The sequence below is a fragment of the Buceros rhinoceros genome, unplaced genomic scaffold, assembly GCF_000710305.1.
Source record: "Buceros rhinoceros silvestris isolate BGI_N320 unplaced genomic scaffold, ASM71030v1 scaffold17486, whole genome shotgun sequence".
Taxonomy (NCBI): Eukaryota; Metazoa; Chordata; class Aves; order Bucerotiformes; family Bucerotidae; genus Buceros; species Buceros rhinoceros.
The window spans coordinates 9,772-36,677 of NW_010415975.1; the positions used below are offsets into that span (position 1 = coordinate 9,772).

The window sequence follows — 26,906 nt, forward strand, 5'->3', positions numbered from 1 at the left end:
AGGAGGCAGTAATTCATCCTAAAATGGCCAGCAGACTGTCACATTTTTAGACCTATTAAATCATCTTATGTTCACCTGATATCTTACAGTCTTCCTGCAACCTGGAGTTACCACAAAACTAAGAATTTAGTCTGGGAAAATACTCTACTGTGCTAGATTTGGTGTAGAAACATAACTTAGGTCCACACCTTTATCCTAGGTGACTGCACTAAGCACCAGGCTTTAGGTTTTGGTCGCCAGGGGGGGGCACCTGCTCCACAAGCACTTTGCAGGGGTTGAAGAAGAAAAAACCTCTTTGGTCAACCTGTGCCAGGCTCGGTGTGCCTGCAGGACACTGGTCTCGAGGAGGCTGATGCTCCCAGGGGTACCCATGGCCTAAGGAAACCTCCATGAGGATGGAGGAAGCAGCCTAGAAGAGCTCTCTGTGTCACAGCTTCTCAGAGCCTTCCTCTCTGCTAAAAGGTTTAGAGTGAGTATAAGTTTGTTATCTCTTTCTCACATGCAAGGACAGGGCTGTACCAAAAATCAGAAACAAGAGGCAGAGAGCGGAAGGAGTGGAAATTCTTAAACATTCCAGAAGTAATAATTGGTCTAAAAATAGTCACTTTCTGTATGAAGGGAGGAGAGAGGAGAATGAGGCCAGTGTTTCTGCTAGCTTTTATTTATTAAATTTGTGCCTTTTCAGCATCTGGGATAATATGGTCACACAAGTCTCTCTTTTTAACCAGCTAGCCCAGTTACCAAGCCAGACCTCTCCAGTGAAAGGGCTTAATTCCAGCCCTTGCAGATGCACTCCCACCGTTTGCGGCTCTGCTTGTCACCCTTGTGTTGGTCCACATGCACACCCAGCCTAGATGCCACCACAATGCAGAGACAATGGGCCTCGTGGATGGGATATCCGAACAGAGAATGAAACCCTCCTCTGCTGGGGCAAAGCAAAGAGCTCCATAAACTCCAATGGTCCCTTTCCAGTCTTCTGCATCCTGGTTTTGCAACACAGAGGCAAAGTCCCAAATGGCTGTTGATTCAGATAATGTGAATATTTGAGAAGACCCATATATTCATTAAATAGAAGATTCATAATGAGTAAGTAACAAAACCAAAAAGGATCCAATAGTATTAACAGTATATTTATAGACAGTCTACAAGTAACAGGCAGCTAGACCATTGTATGGGGGACCTGATTTAAGGAGAATGGGATTTTCCACTGCTATTCCAGAATGCAACTCCTTATCCCACTAAAATATTTAATATATTTAGCTTCTCCCTAGAAACTCGACACGTTTCTTCACACTGAACAAGCTTTGAATGGCAATACTTAGTTGTTTTGTGCTCATCATCCCTAACTCACTGATTTTCCAGTGTATACTCAACACCTCCTCTACCCTGGTTTGCTTGAAAACAGTATTTACTGTATATCCTTTTAACTGTAACTATTACGAAAGCTCTGGGTAGCAATACAATGCAAGAAAATATGCTTTAGCATAGCACAATATTGAAAGAAAACCATAGAAATCTGTGCCTAAGAGCTTTCTGATGTGCAGTGTGACTAGGTATCTGTTTGTCCCACCTGTTTTTCCTTCAGTGGCATAGAGTTAGCTCCTGGTATTTCTCACCTTCAGCCTTGCTTTGAATTTTTGACAATTTCAGACTTTCACCTTTATTTGGGTTCTTATTTTAAGTTTCTTTAATAATGTAATATGCTCACATTTGTTTTGGCTGCTTTTCGCTGGAAATAGCCCAGAACTCTATCACCAGTCTTTATTTACCTGTGAAGCAAAATTTTCCTTTCCATTCCTCCAGAAATCATAAAACAGTTGCAGGTTAAACAAAAATGAACTTTCAGTGTCTACAGCAAGCCTTCCTGATACACTGGTGGTTATCTCTCACAGACATCCTTTCTGAGCCAGCTTTGCTTTACCTCATCTCGTGGCATACTGGATGGCAATGACAAACACCCATCTGTTCACATGTTTTTAGGACGGGTGCCCATGGAAAGGAAATCCCTGTAGATAAGAAACTGCATAAAATTAGAGAACAGCCAAGTGAATGGAAAAGAACCCCAGATCTACTTTATCTTTGTGGCAAACCAAGTCGACACAGGACTGACGCCAGTAGCCCACGTCTGTTAGCAAATGAGAGACAGCATTGCACGTCAAAGGGCTCCCTTGTCCAACACAAATGCTCTTATTTCATTCCCCCTTATTTTTCCCCTCTCTCCCTGACCCAAAGCTGTTCATACATGCCCACTTCAGCAGAAGGTTTAAGTGTAAGAAGGGCCGGGGCTCCTGGTGACTGCTTCTAGGATGAGATGCACCCCGGACTCTGCGGTATTTTAGCTGGAGGATGCCCTAGCTTTTCACGCTCAGAACAGACCGGTACAAATGATCACTCAGAAGATTTTTCTGCCTATAATTCACCATAACCATTAGTTGCTTTTCAATTTTCAACCAGGTCTATTCAGGAACACGGAACAGAAAAGCATAGCTCTTCTGCTGGCAGGAAGGAGACACCTAAATAGGTAAATTTCTTTATTAAAACTTCAGGCTTTTAACAAATAAAAGCCCATACTGTATTTGGCGTACACCTTTTCCTCACCTATCCAGCACCAGAGGGAAGGACGGCAGAACATACCACTGTCCAGCTTTATTTAGAGCAGACAGCTGCCCAGCAATGGTGAAGAAATTTCCCAGGATTTGGTAGGAGTTACTTTTTCCCGCGCGCAGACTGCAGCATCAGGAGGATTTAGTCGGCCCTGTAAACCTCTGCCTTCATGGCTCATCTTAAACGCCCTTTATGCATAAATTTTATAAGGAGATTGTTATAGCTTCTAGCAAATTAATCTATACTTGATCAGTTTTCTCATCTCTACTTGAGATATTAGGTGCTTCAGTGCCTCTCTTCTGTGTCGATTATCACACACCTTGTCACTTAGCTACCCACAAAGGACCCTTACCAGCTTTGTGACGCTTTCCTTCTCACTTCTCAAATTCAGAGAAGACAGTTCCTACATCCTCTCCTTATTTTCCTTCTTATTGATTTCTAAGCATCAGAACAGCCTGCCCTTATTAAAAGGTGCAACTGCACAGACAGGTATCAGTCATTAGAGGTCAATGAATAAAAATGTTCAGAAAACCAGTTTATCTCAGCTCAGTCACATTCTTGATCCGCTCTGGACTCATCACATTACTCAATGACATAAAATGTGCATAACAAAGTCCCTATGTAACCAACCCTGTGGAAGTCAGTTGTAGTAGAGGGATCAGCTGTAGTCAGTGGTCAGGGAAGTACTCTCAACATCCAAACCATCTTACTTTTATAGCCAACCTCCAGTAAAGTTTATACTGTGCTGTGGAAAAGCTATAGTTTACTGTAACTGCAGTGTGGCTATGAAAATAAGGGGGCTTTTGAATGTTTCTACTGCACAATCTCATTGGGAAGCAAAAAACCAGGTATCTTTTGGGGATACTTTCCTGCCAACGCCGAGTAAAATAGTTGCAGGTTTCCAAATAAATAAGCAAATAAAAATTGTACACAAGAGACACAAAAATAACCTATTAATCAACATTTTGGCCTCTCGTGATGCTCAGCATGTGCTAACAATAGGCCCTGGGCAGGCTCGTATTCTGGTTCCTGTGTGTGTCAGAGATAGATTTTTTAATTGCTACTGCTATCCATATCAATCGAGCAAAGGCGTGCCCACCGCTCACCAAAGCTTTAGTCGCTGTACAAATACCTTAAGACAAAAGAAACACACTGAATGTCCTCCCTAAATGAATCTTTCCTGTAGCTTTATGGCACATGTCAGTCAGACATGCCCAAACATGCGTCTGCAAGAACCTCTCCATACAGCGATAATTTAATAATCTGCAGATGTCAAGAACCAAGACAAAACAACACAGTGCACACCAGGTTGAATGTGGTTAACTAAGTTGCTTTTAGTTTATTAATTTTACCCATATACATAGTTCATTTTTGAAAACACCACGTGAAAGAGCCAGGATAAAGTGTAACAAAACGGCACAGGAAAAGATTTCGATATGTAACATGCCAGTGTACCTACTGTGTTTTATACATACTTTACATTGAAAACCAAAAAACTTCAGGGGAAGAACACGTTTTATTTCGAACTGGCAAATTTAGTTTATTAATATGTAAAAAAATAAATCTACAATAGCAACAGTGCAAACACATCAGAACTTGTATGGCATACAGAACACAAATGAATAAAAATTATTATACAAAGGGTCCAACGTTTCCTATGGTCCTGGCTGTGACATGTACAACAAACAACAGAGTGAGGAATAACCTGCAATGTAAACAGGGGCATGAGCTGCATATTACTGGTTCTGTCTTGTACGGTCTCTCTATGTCAGGGGGTAAAGCTGTCATGCCTTGGATCTGCAATTAAAATAAAAAATGGTCAGAGTTTTGTCACATAAGATTAGAAATCTGTATTTTGCTCTCTAACTAGTTGGCAGCTTGCATGAGAATTGATTGGTAGTTTTGTACTGGGGTTGTGACTCTTACTGTGGAGACATCAAGCTCAGTAAAAATATTAATATGGTGCACTCCAAATGATCAGCCAGCGTGCACGTCCATTGCTCTCAGCTCGGGCACAGCTGGACACACGGGCACCCTCTCCAGTAAAGCAAGGGTTAGGTTTTGTTGGTTGATTTGTATGACCTTATTTTGCTTTGTGGAGTTGGACAAACTACCTGCTTGCCATGGTTTTGACATGAAATTAGAGAGATTTGGGTGCACTGCTTGGCTATGCTTTTCCTAAATGCACTCAGTACATGTTAAAGAAGAGAAGCTCTGCAAAAAGTGAGCTCCTGGGCACAAACCTGTTTGGAAGTTTGAATGCCCAGCTGCACAACATGTGCTTGCTTTGGGTTTTTGCCATGTTGCAATTATCCTGCACTGCAGAAAACCCCCCAACATCTAAATATTGACTTAATCTTAGCAAACACAAAGCTAAAACTGATCTAGGGATTGTCTCTACAGAAGGATGAAGGTATTTTCAACTCGGTTCCTCTGCTTCCAAGCTTTTTCCTTCTTAGGACAACTCACTAATCGTTTGGCCATTCAGGTTAAATCTGTTCTTGATTTTGATGAGAATGGCCAATTTAACATAATGTCACTGGTAAGGGAAAGGAAAGAGTCCTAATCGTAGCTTTGATGAATATGCCCTAGTCATTTGAAACAGGAAACTGTGATTAGAAGGAAGAACTAAGCAGTCGCAGTTCCAGTGAGCTCACTCTTTGACTACATTCTTTAAGTTTTAAGTATTGTTCCTTCATCCTGTAAGATAAAGGGGAATGGCATTTTCCAGCAAGCATTCAATTTTTTAGAAAAAGACTACCTTCTCTTGAAAAAATTTGAGTGCTTTTTATCATCTTAACTTGTCCTCTGACAAACAGTGAAAGAGTGGCTATGCAGCTGCTGCTGGCCAGCAGTTGCGAAGGTCAAGAAGTTTAACCAAAACTGGTGAATAGTCACATGTACTGTCGATAACTACTTTTCACAGAAGGTCTGCAGTAGGACAAATATTAGGAAAAAACAGAACTTTTCTGATTACTTATAGCACACGGTATTTCACTGACAGCCTGTGGGCAGAACAGTCTGATCGATGTTGGAAAGACCTGAAAGCACTGTGTGACCCGCCATGCCACAGCGTGGGCTGTTTTGCGGGGTGAAGATAGTACCTCATATCAGCTCTGGTAGGCTGGCCTAAAATCACAGTAGGAGATAAGCCAGTACAAGGAGACAATCTCTCCTTCGGAGCAGAAAAGCTCAAAGAAGGAAAATCAAGCCTTGAATTTGGACTCTGTAAAGGATTTCAGGAGCAATATATATTTTTCAGCATTCCTTCAGGGGTGATACTACATGTCCTAGAAGTTCTTTATAAACATGCATCAACACTAAAGATGAGAGCTTTTCCCAGCAGTCCTGTTAAAATACCTGTAGACATTTAGAATAAATAATAACTTACTGGGGAATTATTTTTCTCACAGTTTTTTTCATTAAGAGAATTGGGAATGGAAAGCTATAGAAGATAAAATCTTCCAAAGTGCACAAAGGAAACAGGCAATCCAAATTTACTTTTTTTTTTGTCCAAATACTATAGACACCTCTAAAACACAAGAGCAACAAAAAGGTAAGAGATATTGGAAGAGCACTCGTTTAACTTCAGGTAGCCTAGATGACTGAAATTAAGAAATTAGATTTGTGGGAATTCCTTATGCAGTCTATAAGCTTCCCCCTACAGAGTGACTCAATTTAGGGGTTTTGAGTCGTCAGCTGCAAGTCCCTAACTTAAGCCCCTGACAATGGAGGCAGCCAAGGGAAATCAGCTTTCCAACTTGGTCACCTAATCTGGACCCATACGGTTGCTCTCTGATCAGTCTCAGACACGCAGAAAGCCTCCGTGCTCCTACTCCTGATCCCAAGTGCTGATCAAAGCTCCAACTTTCCTATTTTTTTTAAATATTTCTGGAACTTGAGTTAGGTGAAAGCACTGATAACACATTCTCCTCATTTGTTACCATAGGTACATGTAATATAGCCGTGTAAACAGTCTGAAGACATATGACCAGGCACTTATTCATCCGCAGTGAAGCACAGTAAATCACATTTGTTTCATGGCATTGTTGCCTCCTTTTCCACACTTAGACTTACCGACCATTCTGCATTATCTGTCTTTGAACATCTCACGTTCACTGGTAGTTTAAGCACGAGTTCATTATAGGACAGACCCTCTGATCTGGACCATTTGAATTTGTTCATTGCATCCATAAAAGACAGGTTTTTATATTGCTTAGGACTCTTGATAATAAAAGGCCAAGTCCTAAAGAAAAACAAATAAACAGATTTTAGAAAACAGACAAATACCATCAAGTTAGAACTGATGAGGAAAAGCGTTTGGAGAATCTACTCAGAAAAGTAAATGCACTATCAATATGTCTATTTTGCCTAACACACGTTCTCAGCTAAGTTCTCTGATACTGAAAACTGATGCAGTTTCATTGACGTTAACAGACTTACCAAAGTTTGTCAGCAGTTTAGGACTTGCTGCCAGATGCTTTTAGAACTGAAGGACTTTTAAGTTAAGAAAAAGAATTACACTGCTGTTCTCTGATCTACGATCTGAATTCACAGGCAATACAAACCAGATCTTCTGTTGTAACTTCTCAAAAACACAAAATAAACAAACAAACAAACAAGAAAAAGGCCACACCCTCTACTAGGCTTGGCAGACAGTGTGTCAGAGAAACGTTTGCCATTAGAAAGCTGCTTCCAGATGGGTCTGCCAAGCTCTGGTCATAACTCAGACAATAGGCCAAAACTCAGCCTAGCAGAGGAGCTGCTCTAGCATGCAGTGCTTGGCAGCAGTGCCAAAAGATCAAAAGAGAATAACTGGTGGTGTGGACATTGTCTTTTGGTGTGTCCCTACATGCTGGCTGCAAGGGGACTTCTGGTCAGGGGGTGGGACAGAGACCCACTGTGCTGCTGTGAGGGATCCGACTATTTGCCCGTGTGGGAATTCTCCCTGTGAACAAGTGGGATCAATCCCATTTCCCACCAGTCAAAGATGTAGAAAGGGAAGGAGAAAAAAAACCCTAAAGAAAACCTTTTCCATTGTTCTTGCTTGAACCTACCAAGCTGAACACCAACGACACGGTGGACAGGTCAAGTTTTTAAGAACAGAAAGTCCAATACAGCTAGTGGGGGAATGAAAGCCGGTAAAACTTTGTCTAAGCAACCTAATGAATACTTTGTTTGGAGCATGAGTTATCTTTTCAAAGCACTTCAGACAGACCTCCGTTATCGTGCAGTAGACTCTCTCTCACTGGTTTTGGCTAAAGTGCTGCCTATGCCAAAGTTCTGCTCTACTCAACATCTCTGCACAGAGGACATCATTTGAATCAAGCACCTATTTTACACTACTATGGCCCAATCTCTTTCATCTGAGCTCCTCATGATTTACACCACTGTCTGTGCCACCAGACTGAGGAAGAGAAGAGTTTTAAAGCGAGCCACAATGCCTTGATCCCACTTCCAGTTTGCCTTCATGTGTAAGTCAAGAGAGACTTTAGAGGAATCAGTGAAGCAATTCCAGTGTAAGACTGACACAAGAGAGATGAGTATCAGGTCACATATCCTTAGGCTGACAGAGCTTAATGAAACAAGAATTGTGGATTAGCTCATGAATACTAGAGGCATTAATAATCTCTTCTTCTAATTACTATTCCATTTGCGGCAGACAGTCTGCATACTTACTCTATTCAAAACATCTTTATTTCCCCAGGCCAAATGTGCATTTTTCCCTTAAGTACAGTTATCATGAATGAACACTCAAGAGAGCATACATTTGTTCGAATATTTTCTTTCTAAGCTCAGAAAGACTCTTTTAGCTCGGACTAATTTAGAAACTGTGTTCTCCTTGTATTAAAAGAGAATGCAAATAGAAATAGTGTGAAAAATGAAGTAGGCATTGATTACACTGTGACTTTCTTCAAACTCTTCTGCCTTGGATATAAATTTCAAAACTAAGGCCATTAAGCCTGTACATCAATGCAATAGCAGTTTTAAATGGTTTTGTTAAGATAAACTGTATAAGGAAAGAAAGCTTTTAAAATGTAAACGTGATGACACAATATTAGTCCATCCATTTTATTTTAAAATCTTACTATTCCCTTAGTTTAGTGCAATTAACAATACAAATGCAATTCACCTTTAACCACTAACAGTGCATTCTACTTTCTATTGTTTGGTTATTTTTCTGAACTTCCTTCATTTGGGAACTTCCCTCTTTAGACTATTCTCACTCTGTTAACAGTTATTTCCACTGCTGACCTGCTGTTGAGATGCTGTAATTTTAAGTACTGTTAAGGAACACTTAAAAAAATGGAATAAGCTATTTATTGATTTTTAGATAGTCACACACATTTATCCTGTCTATAGTGGACTTCCTCCCATCTCCTACCAAAATTCCAATTTTATGTTAGATTCTGCAAATCCCACTAGCTCTTAGCAAGTGATATCATTGTGCAGGCCATCCCACTGACATTGAAGGGCAGAAAAGCCAGACACAGGGAAGCATTTTGTTCTTGCCAAGGACTCTCCTGGTGAAGGGCAACAAGACTTCTGCTGACTGACCAGAGAAACTGTAACACCTTGTTTAAAACTCAGCAGCCTGTGGTTTACCCCAGCGGTCAGATGCCAGCTGAATTGCATGGACCTTCATGGTGGTTATCACAGACCCCGAGTTGCCTATTTAATATTTGTGGAGCACTGAAGTAGACAGACCTTACAAGAAGATTATAGCACCCCTTTTGAGATGAGCAGCAGTAGAAAATTCAGATTCTTGTGGGTTGTTTTTATTAAGGAAAAAAAAACCTGATGAATGAACTAGGGGTTTTTCTATCCATCTGACACGGATTTACATCTCAAAAATGTGCAGTGTCCTGCTTCCCTGAACAGCAGGAGACCGAGACTCTGGTGGCATTGTCTTTGCACAGAATTGCAAGCCCCTGTAGCCAACAGGGCACCTAGAAAGCTCTTTTCCTCCTCTTGGCTAGATTCCTACCACTGGTTCCATGTTCTTCTCTCTACTTACCTTCCATTCCGTCACCTGACTTGTTATTCTTCCAAAGCTTTCATTCTCTTGTTCCTCTCCATCGTGGTGCTTATCTACCATTTATCTTTTACTACGAACAATTTAATATTCTCTCAATTCCTCCATTTCCCTTCTCACTTACTTACAGCTGCTTCCTCTTTTGTGCCTATTTCCAGTGTCACCAAGACAGCGTTAAGCTCTAACTGTGACCAACAGATCTAGGATCTGGTTGTACCAACTGACTTCAGCAGAAATACTGACAACAAATTTACCCTGGGTAATTCAATACCCAAACTCCCTTTTCAAAACTATCTCTATATATGTGAAATACTGGTATGTTTTAATAAATCAATAGATTCGAAACATTGATATGCCATTGATACACAGTCTTTTTACAGACGGGTGTGGTGGAAAAAATATTGTGAGAAATATTATTTCTTTAAAAAAAATAAAATTCTGCAAAATAATTTGACAGGAGAAATAAGTAGCAGCACAGCATATTGACCAAAAGGAAGTGGCATGAGTGACCCTGCAACATGTTGCACTACCCAAAAGAGGTAAAAATGACCCTGTAATCCCAGTGACCAAAACAAAGGTGCTACATATATCCATAAACATTTTACTTGCCTGACTGGTCTATAGATTTCCTTAACACCAATGAACTGGAGCTGTTCCATTATATCTGGAATACTTGCACACCGGGTGAGGTTGATCCGCGGGTAGTAGAGCAGATACGACAGGCACATTTCATTCCTGGTGCTCAGACCACCCTGAAAACGGGATTTTTCTTTTAATCAAGATAGCATTGGAATCCCACAGGTAAAATCACTGATTAGCATTTATATGCTAATGAAACGTCTATCAGGAGGCCCAATTCAACAGATTTATGTTGCACATTAGTTATCAAGCAGCAGGAAGTTATTACATAATTAATTACAAAATACACTGCAAGCACAAGCAATAGCTCCCGAGCTTAAAAGATGTCAGAAAGAGCAACTATCAATAAAACAAGTCTCCCGTTACATCAAAGAGCACTTGCTGAGAAGTTTCAGGTTTATTTTCAGCTGTCTCCAAGGTACTTATATATACCATGTTTCAGAAAAAGGGCTTCAAAGTGGAGCAGATGTAGAAAAAATCTGGCAGGATAATCAGTCTGTTTAATAAGAAATTAAATTAACTTTGTGTAGTAAAATGGAGGCCAGGGAGGAATGTATATCTATGGAGCCTCCTCATAAGTACATATGTAGGTAAAGAGTAAGAAAGAAAAGAGATATTTAAGTTAACAGATAATGTTTACTCAAGAACAGAAGTGCACTAATTATAAAATAATTAATTAGAGTACAATTTTTACCTGGTGGAAGAACTAGACTCTTAACCAGTCTTCCACCGACAGTCATGGGGCAAACACCTAATTTAATCTCGGTAAATATGGACAAGATTATGAGCTGCATGTTCCTAAATCTCATGTGGGAGCAGTTCCACGAATCTCACGGAACCAGGGGAATAGGCACGGAGAAGGCCAAACACAGGAACCAAGGGCCAAGAGCTAGCGTGGGCACCACACAGGAAAACAGACAAAAACTCAAAAGCCTTCATTCTCACTCTTTTGCTTTTCTTTATACAGCTTCTGCCAGCCATGATCCAGGGAGGAGTATCCCTGTGCTCTCTGGAGGCCAGGAACAGAAACCTTGCCCAACAGAAAGCCCTCAGGACTCACCTCCTGGAGGTCAGGATCCAGCTCCTCCTGAGGAAGAGGGCTCAGCCGCTGGCGAAGGCTGGGTGCTGGCAGATACGTCCCTCCCATAACCACAGTGGGTCTGGCATCACTGCCTGCTTTCACAGCCAGCTGGCACTGCCCAGCTCATGTCCCAACAACCAAATTTGTCCTCCCTCCAAAACCAAGTGACCACATTGCAATGCCCGGTGCCTGGTCTCTGCTAGCCTAAAAAAGCTGCATCTGGGAGACTGTGAGCTGCCATGTGGCAAACCTCCGCTGGACCCCCTCAACCCTGGAGGGTTTGTTCACCCCCTGGCCATAGCCCTGCCTTGTCCACTGCCGTGGACATGCACCCGGGGCTGTAGCACAGCTGCTCCTTGCACCTCGGCTGCAGTGGTGTTCATCCTGTGCTGTTCCAGGGCCACCAGCTGTCCAGGAGGGTCCCTGCCACTGGAAAACCTGCCTCGTGAGCAAGGTAACGTGCAGGGGCTCACTGTGCCCAGCCGCCTCCTCGCAGCCCACAGGGTCTGCATTCTGCCTGGATCCTGCGTTAGGCACAAAAGCAAGCGGCCCCCTAAGCAAAAATCAATAGATAAGAACCGGCTACTACAACTGTGGGGGAAAATGCATTAGAAGTTCATTAAAATAATTCATTAGAATATGCAGAATTTGCATGTTAATACATGTTATGAAGAAAGGACTCCTTATACTAGCGAAGTCTTATTTTTAAAAGACCTTTTATGAGCTGGCTTGCTTAATTTACAAACTAGTCATATGAATGCCTTCTGCAAGAGATCAGACTATGATCATAATAGTCCTGACGACTTTAAAACCTAAGAATCTATGAAGGGAAAGGTAATACCTAATTACATGCACATAGGAATTAGCAAGTAAGTCCACATTTTTTAATAGCATTTTATGGAAAGTATTTTAGTCCCCAGAATTGTCTGTGTGCTTATTTTGATCCATTAAAACTTCTCTTACCCACGTCATGCGAGTTCGATCCACTGTGCTGTAGTGACATTCTGTGATTAAATTATCCCCCTGAAACACAAGATTTAGGAAGTTCACAGTTCTGAAGTTTATCAACACCAGCTTCAGGTAACCACAGGTGACAGCAAACACTGAAGAAATAAAGATCAGAGCAGTGGATTTGACTTCATGAAAGAGCGAAGGATTAGGTAATTGGTGTATGCTAAGGCCTTGGCTCTCAGCATTCATCCCAGATCCTCAGGGATCTCCCCCATGGATATAAAGGGAGTCTTATTAAGAGTCTTGCCTGTTTTTTTTAAATAGCAGTGGAGGTGCCCAGTTCTAATCCTATTTTGGGGAAGATTATATATGTAGACATGCATACGTATGATTCTTGCTCCAAAACCCATCCAGTTCTACTTTGAATAGCTATCCCCGGGCTAATTTATCCTGCCAACTTCAATAGAAATACTTGCCAAATGAGGGAAAGAAGGTTTTCCACATCACAATAAGACTATCACAGTATCTGCCAAGCCTGGGAGTAGAGGAGTGGCAGGCAAACACTTAACTACATTGACAGATATGTATGGGAAAGGCTGAATACCCACCTTCTCAAGTCCATACATTTAACGTTTTGCTGTCTTGACAAACTGATCTACAGTTTGGTGGTACCTTTACTCCCTGTACCTAATCAAATACAAATCTCAGAACCACCATGATAATCAAATGGGAATTAAAATATTGAAGAACATAGCAAGATGTCAAAAATCTGATTTTTTGGACAACTTCAACAACTGCAAGGATGCCAGAAGTTTATTTTCTTTGCTCTTTTTTTTTTTTTTGGTATCATCATCTTCCCTTAACACCGTTTGTATTAAACTGCCCTGGAAAAACCAGATCACCCTTCAAAGGTCGAGAATTTCTCCTTTCCTGTGTGCTGTCACATTGCCAGATCAGTGCTAGTACTAACTGTACTGTGGGCTGCTGGAAGAAGGTGCGTCAGCCCCGTGTCAGCCAAACGGAGACGGGGGTTTCTGAAGCAGTGTGAGCTGGCACAGCTTTGCTGCTCCCAGCGGGAACACGCTCGTTCCCACCAGCGAGGTCTCTGGCACTCGTGGCTTACTCGTGGACTGGGTAACAGTCACGAAAAGCGTTCCTTCTGTGAGATTAGATCTTCTGCTTCCAAATGCAGACAAGAGTACTAGTACGTGAAGAAAACAAATAACCCGGATTCCACAAGCTGGAAGGAGGAAGAGCTTGCAGAAGAAGAGAATAACGACAATTTATATGAAAAATGTTAATATTATTAGTTAATTGATTAGATTGTGGTCCGAATTACACCAGATGATGTATGTAAAGCTGGACTGGTAGTTTTGCATAAGATGAAAACAATAAAAGGCATGAAAAAGGCTCACTTCAGAGAAAGAATTCCAGTTTCTTCTCAAGCTGTCTTTTTAAAGTTGCTGATACTATCAAATACCTCTCTTGGTCTTTCTGCTGTCTACTCCCTTTTGTTCTTGAATCTTAACAGGCCTTTCTCTGTAATCTGCATGGATTTTCCTAAAAATATTACAGGCTTTCTCTGCAAACCTGTCATCTTCTGCCAGCCCTCTTCCTAAACCCTTCAACACTTCTTTCCTGCAGGAGGAAAGACCAGTTTGTCTTTGAAGTCCCTGTGGAGTACAAGCAGTTGGACTTCAAAGAGTAAGTGCTGCACCTGAACATCCAGGTTTTGCTTTAGAAATTCAATTAGAAACTTAGCATTTTAGCTTCTTGCCTTTAACGGACAAATACCAATGTCTCCCAATGTGGGAGAAGAGAGAAAGGGACTTGGAAGAGAAGCCTAGACATTTAAACCATGTTGCTCCTGATCATACTTGAAGTTCAGTGATTGCAAAGGTCTTTTCAGCTCCCTTTCCCTTACTGGATCCAATCATAAACAAAATCCAGCTGCTTGATATTTTGCATCTGACCAGTTCCATCAATAGTTGGGATTTTTCTAGAAGTTATATTACATCATTCTTACAAGAATTGCAGATAGAATTGCATGATTTTTTTCTTCGAAAGGGGTTTGTTTACTAGTGAAACCTCAAGTGGAACATGAGCATGGAATTTTACACGCCACAATAAATATTTACTTGCAACAACAAATAAAAATGTGAAGCAAACAGAAGACTTGGCTGATCTGTAGACATGTTTGCAAGGCTGGATACTTGCTGTGTGCAAATACCCAGCAAGTGCTAGTTGGTTACAACAGCTCCGTAAAGCCCCACAGTGGCATTTCCATTCTGCAGCTGGCTGGATGCACAAAGATGGCACACCCAGACATACGGGTGACTTTATAACCAGCTTCGTTCAAACATTTGTGATAGCCGAGTTCAAATCAAGTAACTGCGTACACCAAACACACCCAAAGAAAGGTTTGAGCTGATGGGCCAAGCCAGTTTGGGCGGACACTCCTGAGACACTGCAACTTCAATGCATTAGTCACTCTGCGGTAAGTGGAAATATCAGCTAAACGTTCAAGAATTCTGTGATAAGAAATTACGTAGCAAAATTGATCATAGATATGTGTAAATGTTAGGCACATGATTTCTTAACCACTTTCAGGGAAAGAATTAAGAGTGTTGTACCGGCAAGATGGTTCTTTCTTCTTTCAGATACTGAAATTCCTGGAAGTTGAAGTCAAACTCATCATCATAAGCAAGCAGCTTCTGCTCCTCGCCGTTGTGGAAGTGGCGCATCCTGATAGCTCTGCCAGCCAGGTGAGCATGAAGAAGTACCGCAAAAACATGAATCCCAGCAGGTCTCTCAGCACCTAGAGCCTGGCAGGGGAAACCAACACCATCAGTGTGCCCAGATGCGATGTAATGTAACGTACAGAGTGAAAATGTATTAAAAAATACATTTTACATTCCCTCAGTTTACAGCAAAATGCAGTCTGGAGCAAAACTGAATCTATATGTGAAATTAAGGGTTTATATACAAAAATGGCTAGGGTTTTTTTTTTTCTGTGTGGGATTTTTTATTTATAAAACCTTCTGTTTATTCCTAATGCACACAGTTTTTTGGACAATCAACTGGACTGCCAATAATTCCCAATAGATCAAAACTCTTAATATAATTACACAAAAATCTGCTCATTATTTTAGTGCTAATGGTCAACACTGATGAATGTGGATGTTTATGGTGAAGAAGAATTTCTATGCCTTATGAATGATGTTATCACCGATATCATGCCAAGAGAAGCACTTCAAACTAAGAGGCTGTAATTATAATATGCTCCACTTCCCATCTTCAAGTCAACTTAAGTTTACGTCTGAAACTTTTTTCCAGGTCAAAAACATTTTAAAATTACCTTTTCCAAATGGACACAAATCCAACATTGCTCCCATTACAGCTGAGATCTAGCGATCCAGACTTTCCATATGCTAAACTTTGATTCTTGTTCAGAGCCCACACTAGAAATAATCTGTTATCGCAATACCTTTCAAGTACAGCCTTAGGGTGAGAAACCTTATGATAATAGATTACCCAAGTGTTTTTAGGCTGAAAAATGCTGTGACAATACGCAACATTTAGCACCACCAAGAACAAATCTAAATGCCATATCTAATTTGCCTTTCACTCTAAACATCATCATAACAAACACCGATGCAAACTTTCTCTACAAATCCCAAAATATATGAGAATCTCCTGGGATATATTAATCACAGATTTTAGACAAAACTTCCATTATCTGTAGAGGGATTTAAATTAGCCTATTGAAACCAAGTGTTTAACGAATGCATAAATTTGTACTTTGGGCCATACAACAAAACCTGGTCAGGTCTTTAATTTCTGTTGTTGGTCTGAGATTTATCTTTCAGGCTTTCACCTCACTGTTAGGAGCCTTTTGCACATGCACAGATCTTAATTAGTCTCTCTCAATTTTTCTTCTGGGCCAACATTCCAGGCTTTTAATAGCTTTGCCATGGAAAGCAATGTCTGCTTATATATTGGACACACAATTAAAACACTGCACGCACTGCGTCTTCCAGTGTTACTCCTATCAGTAAAGCAGCCTAAATACTGAGCACCCCAAACACCCAGATCAAAAAGACTCCACATTCTGGAGGGCAACGTGCAGCAGATGCCTTTGCTCACAGGTCTTTAACCAGTAACTATCAATCTTCCCAAGAAGTTAAAGTGGCTGTCCAAAACTATTTCTAAGAATGAAAACCAATGGATCTGGGCAGGAGACATACCTCTTCCAGGCATTCCAGTGTGCAGTGACCCTCTGACACAAATTCAGGCATGCCCGGTGGGATATTGTGGAAGAGGCTGACCCAAAGACCGGCTTCAATAACCCCAGCATCGTATTTCCTTAAAACCGGAGTATAAATTAGCCGCAGACCAGAGCTATCTATCAAGCCTGCAAACAAAAGAACATAGTGGCTGTAAATCAGTATTTGAAAGAAAAAAACAAAATCCAATTTTTTCAGATTTTTTAAGGCGTGACCTAAGCTTTCTACATGAAAATCAAGGAATAAACCTCGATAAGCTGGAAATTATTCAAACCATATGCAGGAAGTAGTAAGTAGGGGCAGCCCACAGGAGGGTTGTTAAACATGGTATCTGGATGTCTGTGGTGTTCAGGTGTAAGTGAAAAATATGTGCTGTCCATAGCCCTCATGTCCCTTCTGCTAAGTTATCCAATATGGACCTCAGAGAAAAGACATTAGATCACAGGCAGAGCAAACAATACGAGGAATAATAAGATCTCAAAAGGTTCCATGCATGATTTTCAAATAAAATATTTAAAGCACAGCTTAAAGTTGTAGTGGTTTCTTCCTTTAAAATCTTCAAGCGGTATGTTGTCTTCAACTTGGGAATTTATCTATTCCTTCACTGTGAGCCCTGATATTAATGATATTTTTCCTTTGTTTTGGATTGCCTGCCACATTACAGCGTACCTCAGATGCTCAAATACATCCCTTCTACTATCTCCTCAATTAAGAGAGCATCAAGTAAACATGAAAATCGGCTTCTAAACCCCAAATTTGAAGAAAATACCAGCACCTTTAGTGAAGCAGACAAAGGAACTATAGAACATTTAAAGCTGCACTCACTCAAGGACTTCTCTTGATTTCAAAATGTAGTTTAAAGAACCAAGGCCTGCTGTGAGAAGGTTAAGTTTTTAAGAGCAAAATTATGTGAATCTGTTTAGTTCACTTACTCATTTAGCCATATGTGCTCATTTGTGCATCTATTCATTATTTATCTTGCCTCCATCATCAAAATGCTTATAATTATTTCTCTTCTATTAGCCATTTTTATTAGTCAAGATAGAAGCAAAAACCAAAGATTAATTCTCACTGCACAAGTCCTACATTCTGTTAATTCATGCCACCTTCTTCGTGGTTCCTTTTCAAATTTCAGTTTTGAAAATTTAAAGTGCAAAACATAATCCAAATATCTCAGAGAAGGTCAAAGGCTTCCTAGTGACCTATATTAGTCTTCTAAAAAACATAACAGACATAGTAACGCCTGAAACCAAATTTTACATCCATATGAAACCAGCAGGCTATTTTTAAAGAAGCAAATGACAGAAGGCCAGGGCAGGGACTAAGTTACCCAGTCACTAAAATTCCTAAGACAGAGCAGTAGGCAAATATTAAGGAACAAAGGACATGAACTCTCAAAAGAGGCCACCTTTCAAACGAAAGCTGAACGTTAACGATTTCAGAATCATTCAAACTCAGCCATGTTTGGAGCAGTTCAAAATAATTTTTGAGTCTAACTGGGAGCCAACACTGACTACCGGTCTGAGAGAACTTAGGAAAACGTTACCCCAGATGACAACGTGGGGCTGACAATGCAGCCTTTAGCCATGAGAGCCCAGCTGGGGAAGTGCAGGTGCTGAAATATGAAAACGAAGGTGAGCCGGTACCCCATGCAATGGGCAGTGAAGAGAGAGAGTTTGACATTAAACAGAAGTTTTGAGATACTTCATCTAGTACAACACAAAGAGGGGGAATAACAGTAACGTACAGAGGATTTTACTTTAACACATGAGGTACTGTAAAGAAAGGCCAGCACACCACTGAGCTGGATCCTACTCAGTTCATATACAGCAATCACCAGAATATTCTCAGAGAGAATAGCTCAATAAAGTTTTGTTTCAGAACAAAAAAGTCAGCTTCAGAGTTCCCTAGATTTTCTGTAGGACCCTGGATTCTTTCTCTTGCTTCCTCTAAATATAAATGAATTTTAGAAATAAGATAAACCCACCACCATTATAAATGAAATGCTTATTTTTCAATATAAACTGCTTTTACCCAGTGAATGGACTAGCAACCTGAGTCTATAGTTCACCTTCAGAAACTGCTCGCAGTTCAGGTAGATGTCTTAAAAAAAAAACACAGGAAAAAGAAATAATGATAAAAGGAGATGTATTCACCTGGTCCACAACTCTTTGTGTATCTGAATCACCTGCTGACTTCAGCTTAAGCTCTTGAGAGCAGTGAGAAAAACACTGGGAACCAGGAACTATTGAGCAGGGACAAATAAGCCTCAGCTTTGTATTTGCTCTGTTTGCTGTGCAATGGAACGAGGAGCACTTCTGTCTGGTCCATTTCCCAGTCTCGCGTGTTTTAAAGAGTGTGAGGGTACAAACCTTCTGTGTATGATGGATTGTCATAATGCACCTCCATGAGAACGAACTGGGGGTCAGCTGCTGTGCCAATGGATAAGCCGACGTGAGGAGGGTAGGTGAAGCCCTGGAAATCATCACGTGCATACAGAGTTAAGGTGGTTTTGCCATGGTTAAGAGGTAATTTCTTTTTATAAATACATCAACTTTTTTTGCGATGATACAACCATAGTAACGACAGCACTCACAAAGGAAACTTCTTTTAAAACTCTGAACGTGGCATTGTGGCGTAATATGTTTATTATGTACTCAATGCACTAAATGTCAATATAATGACTATATGTCAACGTAAGATGATAGATCCTCTGCTTTCTAGAGGATAAAGCCCTGAGCAAACTGGTCTGACCTCACTGCTGACCCTGCTTTGAGTAGGAGGCTGGACTAGAGATTTCCTGAGGTCCCTTCCAACCCGGGCTGTGATCTTGATTATTTATCCTGTATTTATTGCTTGAGCAAAAAAGGAAAATTCCATTTTAAATGTATAAACATTGCATCATCCAGCAGTTAGTCTGACAATAAGACCCTTATGAAAAAGTTAATCTACATTTGAAAAGTGCCCGGTTTCTAAAAGCAGTAATTTCCAGGGAATACTGAGGTTGTAGATAATTAGATTGTTTCTCCTGCACAAACCACTGCATTCTAAGTCAAATGATTTGAACAATAAAGATGATCTTCATGGCTACATTTACATTAGCAAGCCATGTAGAGAAAAAGAAATAACTCTGTTGCAGTGTCCCCAGACGATGCTCCTTTGGACAAGCTCTGGTCAGACCCCATGCACTGAACCCCATTTATTGTTGGGAGGTGCTGGCGTCACCCCGGCACCTTCAGTTTAACTTCATCCCAAAGGGGCCTGTGCAAGTTCTCAAAACATTTGTGGTGATAAACAGAGCTTGGTAAGTGGGGATAACCGGGAAATTTACTTCATAAGCTCACTCCTGATACCAAGTGAAATACCAGCATCTTCTAAGTGAACTCTTTTACCAATTTCACTTTAATAGGAATTAATCTGTATCATTTTATAGTATATAGCTAATGTTTTAATATGCAATTTGAGATTTTAACTTTCTGAAATGTGCAGCTTGAGATCTCAGCTTTCTGATGCTTGATGGTCATTCATGAATTAGTTGTAGTATGTAGTAAGAAATACTATGACCTCCGTTCAATGTAAGGCTAAGCTGAAGGAAGTGAAGTGAGTAAGGACTCCAGTAAACCTGAATGTAACCCAGATGTGTCAGATTCCTCTTTAGAGATCTTTAACAACGGGATCATCCTTGCAAAAGCCTCCATATTGCTTCTCAAATGATAACTTATTTATATGAGTTTTTTATTTCCTTTAGATTAAGACAGTTGGAAGTACAAATACTAGGTCAGAGCATGGCTGATGGCGAAAATGCAGAAAGCATACATCAGGGATAATGCTCATCGTGGATTAAACTTCTTTTGATGGGTCCATGTGGCAGCTCTGGCTTCCTCACGCTGCAGCACCTGAAGATGGTTTTCGACTGCAGGCAAAAGAAGGCTCCAAAAACTATCATCACCCCAGTCCCCCTCTATGCCCACACCATCGTTTGTGTGGGCACGCAGTGAATCAAGGGGGTAAAGAAGGAGTGGGATTCTTTTGGCCATAACGCTGTCTTCTGTCAGCTGAAAGCATTAAGTGCAACCTAAATTAACATATGAAATGAGCTGAAAACACAGCCGGGGGTCAACGCGACATCAGAGACTGTGTTTTCTGTAGATATGCCCCTTTGCCCTGAGCAAAGTGGTCCTTCTGCTGGCTCTGCACTGACACAGGATCACTCCTACACTGAAATGATGTCCCTTTGGGCTGGGTAGGAAACTTCAGAAGAATGCGCCTGAACACAGTAACACCAACCAGGTCCTAGTGAGGCACAAAACTAATTACATCTACGTCTGCCTTCATGTGGAAAGTCTTGCCTCCATGTCTTTTATGTAGTCACCTACAGAGAATTATTTTCTTTCTGTGATTCTCCACAGACAGCAGATAGTGGTCATTGCTGGAGGCAGTGTATTTCCATATCAGATGGGACGAGCTGATACAGCCACACACTTCCACGCTCCCAAGCCGTCTTTCTTCCCCTAAGGCATCAACTTTCTCTGTACTATTATCATTACTTTCAGCTTGTCACTCAGCGTGATCACTGCATTTAGTACTTAAAAGGCCAATGAAAAGTTGAGGGCTTACCGGTGAGGCATTTAGGAATTGGGATTGTGTTCCCTTAAAACCAGACAGATTTGGTAATCATTAATACACTAGGAAGAAGTTTCATTATGATAGACACCCTCTTAAAGCCCCGTTGAAGAACCATGCTACACAGCCATTCATCCTACCTCTCCTCCAATGGCCCAAGCGAAAATGACCGTCTCGCATGTGAGAAAAGAGTCTGGCATGTTGGGGTGGTAGCACTCATGCCCGTAGTCCAGCGCACTGTCATTCAAATTGCTGCTGCACTGGTAGAGCAGGATATGGTGCACCAGATTCTCGTGGCCTTTCTGGATCAATGGCTCAACCTGTCAATGTTAAAATGAAAAAGAAAAAGAAAGAAAACGTATCTCAAATGTGACTATTTCAATGCAGGTATGCAGACAGAACTAAAAATTATATGGTGCATTTATTCTGAAAGAGGAGACTTGACGCTAGACTTTAGTTACCTTGAGATGTCATTTCAGTGCTCTGCAATCCCAAGCATTGAAAACTTCACTGCCCGAGCGCATCAACAGGGGGCAGGAAGAAAATTCTGTGTCTTGACAAAACCTCTGTCATCACCTGTCTTGTTATTTCCTCGCACCCCAGTCTAGCACTGTCACTTGTCTTCTCCCCTGACCAATCTTTTTAGATGCATTCCAGCATGATATAAACCAGTTGAAAGCCTCTTCAGCTAAACCAGCTTGGTATCTGAACTACTCAGAACTTTTCATTCCTGTTTCTGCCTCTTTTGTGCTATTTCAAACCAGAGCTGTCCATAGATTCTGCACATCTAGGGTGAGCCTGGAGGTACACCCACATTCCTCAGCAGCTCAAGACAGACCTTCAAATTTTTCTGACATCTACAAGAAATTAGAATTATTTTACAATCTGCTCAGTTGTAAAGACTTTATTAACATAAAACGATTCCTGAGAGGTTGGGTGCTCCAGCCTGTTCGTGGCAGTGATGAGCTGGAGAGCTCTCAGGGGTGCCTGGGTGCCCCCAGTATAATTTGACCACTGAACTTCATGGTAGGCTGAAATTATTTCATTCCCATATAAGAGTGTTCACTCTGTTTGGATGGATGATGTTAAATCATCTCTGTCAGAGATGACGTCCCTGAGGCAAACATGAATACTTCTGAAAAAAAATGATTTTGCTTTTCAGAAAGCTCTTATTTCACAAAGTATCAGCATATAGAAAGCACTAAGAAAATTAGAGGAGTTTTTCATTTGCTTTTACTTTCAAAGATTGCATCCTGTTCTAGCATATCCACCTTCAAGCTGAATAAGATAAACATTAATGTTTTCACAAGGAAAGTAAAGCTTTGGCAATGCAGCTCTTTAAGGTGTAGGGTGCCGTGCAGTATTGCCTTTTAATATTAAGAAGAAGAATGTATTTTAAACAGGCAAAAAATATACATCCTAACTTTGCATCCCTTTTTTTTTTGGCAAGCACAGAAACCCTAGCTACCAGAGGACCAGAAAACGGTAAGCAAGAACAGTTTATTACATTATTAAAATATTGTCAGCACAATATTGTTACCAGAAACTTGTCTCTCTGCACTTTGTTCAAACCACTAAACCAGTTACAAAAGAGGAAGGATGGGAAGAAGTAACCAGAGCCTCTGCATATCAAGACCACCCTTGTTGATATGAATCTGCAAAATACCATTGAAGTTGGGCTCTCCAGCTGCTGCTGAGTACCTGCATGTCTGTCCAAAAAGTGCACAACCCAAAACCACCCACTTCACTGCGCTCAGAAGTCAATGGAAGGACGCCAATTTACACGGACGCACTGAAGGTTTGTTCCTATGGCGAGACTGAAATACTTCACAAAGAGATTTCTGTGCTGCTCTCAGTATCCCCTATTTCAGTTAGCATTACCATCATCATGAATTACTGTATTATGGAAGTAAAACGTACATTTGAAGTAGATAAGAGTCAGTTTTCCCAGCTGATAAGAATTTGTTCACAAATGTATCAGACTGATTGACAAAGATTCAGAAATCCATTTTAGCTTGATGTTGCTTCTTCCCTCTGCTCCATCATACACCTGCATATTTATCCAAATAATGCAGAACCAAAACATCACGGCATCTTATACATTAAGTTCTGGAGCTCCACAGAACGTGTATGTTACTCAGGGAAATCGTTATGGGAATATTATCCCTGTATCTACCAAGAAAAAAGGAGTATTTTTGTCCCAACACGTGATAGTTCTGCCTGCTGCTACAAGATCCCAGCACCTGCTGTGCTTACAATCTCTACTTCAAAACCAACTTCCCCTCAAAACAATGGGACACCACCAAAATTAGAAACTCACATCCTGTCATCGATTTTTAGTGTCGGTTACCTAAACAGTAACAGCACTTCAAAAAGTAGTTTTGTTCAGATTTCTTTGGTGAAGAGAAAAAACTAGAACAAACCCTTACGCATCTCCCCGATGCATCTTGCAGGACAACTTATGTTCTTCAGATGCACAAACAAATAAGGAAAAGCAGCAGCAAAGCTACACTTCTTACATATTTTAATTACAGCTTGGTTAAAGAGGTGCCACCTTTCTCCCCTTTTAGACCAACAGAGAAAAAAAGACTATCAGGAGTGGACAAAAATCAATTAACAAAAATCTTAGAAAAATCTCATTAATCGCAAATTGCTCATTTCCTAGAAACGTACGGAAATATTTTAACGGCCACCTCCCTAAGGCTCACAGAATCATTTCTGATTGAAACAAGAGAAGGAAGAGGAGCAGACCCCCCTAGACATGTTGGGGTCCTTTTCCTCGACCCGATGAATAGCTCACTGTAGCTACTTACTAGAATAGCTTCAGCAGAAAATTAGAAAATATGATCTTACTCTCTATCGTCGTGATTAACTGGAGCAGGGATTTAAACACACCACCTACATCCCAGGTGAGTGCTGCCCCATTTACTCAGCCATTTGTTATTTTAGCTTTTAGAGTAAGTCAGTTGTTTAGGCTGCCTCCCTCTTCCTCTCTCACTGTCCACAAAGAGCATCTGTACAGCTTAGTTTGCTCCAAGCTGAAAAGAAATTCCAAACCCTCTTTTCTTTTTTTTAATTTTTCAAATAAACAAAATTCTTGTTTTCCGTCCAGCCTTACAAACAACGATGAACAATGACCAAGTTTCTCAAATGTGGGGCCAAATTCAGCACATCTCTAAGGCATTTAAAAGTGCGCAGAAATAGTCCCTCGTGTAAAATCAGTTGCTAGAGCAGGTATCTACAATTAAATACCTAGATCAGGGTGGGCTGGTTTCCAGGGTACTTGCAGCCTCAGTGGATAACGCAATTTGCAGGGTTCATCTCCTACAAGTTATTGCTATTTTAACAGATCTTTATCAGTCTTGCTCCCTAACTTCAGGCATTCATAATTAAAACGTGGACGGTTTAACGCACGCAGTCAGAGTTTCCAGGTTTTTGAATTTTTAAGCGTGAAGTTTCTGGTTCTTTGATAGTCTTTAATCCCCAAATCGCACCACGAGAAGCTAAGCTAAGGTCTATTTTTGAAGATCTCTAGTTACAACAGTAGAGGATCAACCCCGTAAAGTCACCATGACCGTCTTGTTAATTTGTCTCGGGAAATAGAGCAACTTTAAGAATACTTACGAAAATATAATAATTTACTGCAGTAAATTAGAGCAAAGGAGTGAAATACAGGGAAAAAAGTGATAAAAACAGAGCATAGTACATAAAAGCCAATAAACTCTGCAGATTTAAGTGAACAGTTCATTTTTATTTGCATTCTTATTTATACACAGCCTTGTTTACGCTGTTCTTATAGTGAAACGGGACCCTCAAATGACACTTTCAGTTACCAATAACTGAGCAATTTAAATGGATTGCAAATGAAAATGGGAATCTGCCTTTGATTTTCAATAATTATGAGGAAACTTGTGACTTTGAAATGCAGTTCTTTCCCCTTTCCTAATTCCTACCCACCTCGTTAGCCAAAGAAGTCAGGAAAGAGGCTGAAAGGAGACTGTAAGAGAATATGCATACAACTACCTATTTTCCCCATTTTACTTCATTCTTTGAGCCTCATCTGTGGTGCTTTCACTGTTGCTGACACACAGGGAAGACCAAGCTGTCAGGGTTCATCTGTTTGCCACGCTGTGAATAAGCCTGCAGAGATTCTGCACCACTGGGGCACCTCGGTGACTTCTTCCCCTGCAGGCAAAGTGCATTTTCTGCTTGACATTTCCTAACTGCCAGAAGCTCGCAGAACAAAAGCCCTATATCCAACCTACATCAAAATGCTGAAAGCATTTGGGACTGCAAAAAATAAGTGCATGCAACAAGATGCAATCTCTCCTGCTTTTCATGAAACCTGCAGGAAGAAGCTCCTGGTTTATTATTCATGATGAGTTGCTTTCTGCATCCTGTCTACCCTTCTTGAATGCTTGGGCGAAAGATCGTTCTAACCATGCACTCTGACATTTATGAACCTACCTGACTCCCAGTAACAGAGGTAAAAACTAAGAGATGTACTTATCGATGTCAACATCGAGTCGGGGTTTCCAAAGAAGGAGGTATATAAAACACACCACATTTGAATGCAAATTGAGGACACTGCCTTCTGCAACCCAAAGCGTGGGGTACCGTTACGGCGCTCGGTTAGCAAGACCTGTACTCGTCAGGCAGGTTGAGAGGTTTTACAGAGTTCCGTTTATCATACTGAATCTCTTAGCACTGCTGAAAACACTGACTTTCAAAGAGTATAAAACAACAAGTTTTGAGTTTATAAGCGAGTTAAAGCAGATCACACATGTGCTTTCCTCCTGTTAATTTAACAGAGCCCTATTCTAGTCAACAGGAAGATGCTTACACCTGCCAGAGCCACGTTACTCAGCTTCAAGCTTTCTTCCTCTCTTCCCTATTTCCTATCACCCTTCCTTTACCTACTGCACAAACTGATCACACCACACGTCATTGTTCCTTAAAAAAAGAAGCCAATATCGCACCATATTAGAGCCTTGCACCTCAAGCTGCTGAAGAGCAGGGTCAAGACACTAATGTACGATGTACTGAACAGGACAAAAATGCAAACAGCTCAGATGGTCTAGCAACTTAGATACCCTACAAGGGAAAAATATCTCCAGAAACCTGGAAATCTTCCTCGCTTATTCCTGTTTTTCTTCCTTTTTATTTGCTTTGCCATCTTTGATGGTAACAGTTGTTGTTTGTTCTTCATAGCTGTCTGTGCGAAAGATGGAAGTTAGTGAACTATATCCATCATCTCCCCACAGCATCCCTCTTCGAAAACACAGCCCGTTTGTCAGCAAACAAAAAACTGAGTCTATTTTTATCTATGAAAATGGCAACAGGTTTTTGATGTTGTTGCAGTGATTCTTCTACACCAAAATGTCAATGAAAAATATGATTTTATTTTTTCTGGCTCGAAAAGTAGCCTCAATCTTACATCTTAAAGACGCTATGGGATTATATATTGCCATGTTAAGTGACTTTGAATACAACCACAGTCTTACACAACACCTCTTGTATGTAGCTGGTGGTGACACAGGGAAGAAACATTATTCTATAGTCTCAAAACTGAGAGTAAAATTTTGACACAAGGTTTTTCTCCTGGCTCTGCTGCATCTAAGAGAGTTTCTAGCCTGTGGCCAGTTATTTTACTTATATGAGTTTGCCATGTCTCTGATTAACCAAG

The 26,906-nt window shown here is 40.8% G+C and overlaps 1 protein-coding gene across 1 annotated transcript in view; it reads right to left on the minus strand.

The window, feature by feature from the left end:
• Nucleotides 1-4,107: 4,107 nt before the first annotated feature.
• Nucleotides 4,108-26,906, minus strand: part of MOXD1 (monooxygenase, DBH-like 1) — a gene marked incomplete at its 5' end in the record, with an annotated part of 35,673 nt that continues 12,874 nt past the window's right edge. The window contains 8 exons of the mRNA XM_010137628.1: nucleotides 4,108-4,401; nucleotides 6,682-6,850; nucleotides 10,250-10,392; nucleotides 12,324-12,383; nucleotides 14,945-15,136; nucleotides 16,559-16,725; nucleotides 18,970-19,072; nucleotides 21,361-21,540. Coding sequence (XP_010135930.1) covers nucleotides 4,237-4,401; nucleotides 6,682-6,850; nucleotides 10,250-10,392; nucleotides 12,324-12,383; nucleotides 14,945-15,136; nucleotides 16,559-16,725; nucleotides 18,970-19,072; nucleotides 21,361-21,540 — 1,179 coding nt within the window. The remainder of the gene's footprint in view (nucleotides 4,402-6,681; nucleotides 6,851-10,249; nucleotides 10,393-12,323; nucleotides 12,384-14,944; nucleotides 15,137-16,558; nucleotides 16,726-18,969; nucleotides 19,073-21,360; nucleotides 21,541-26,906) is intronic.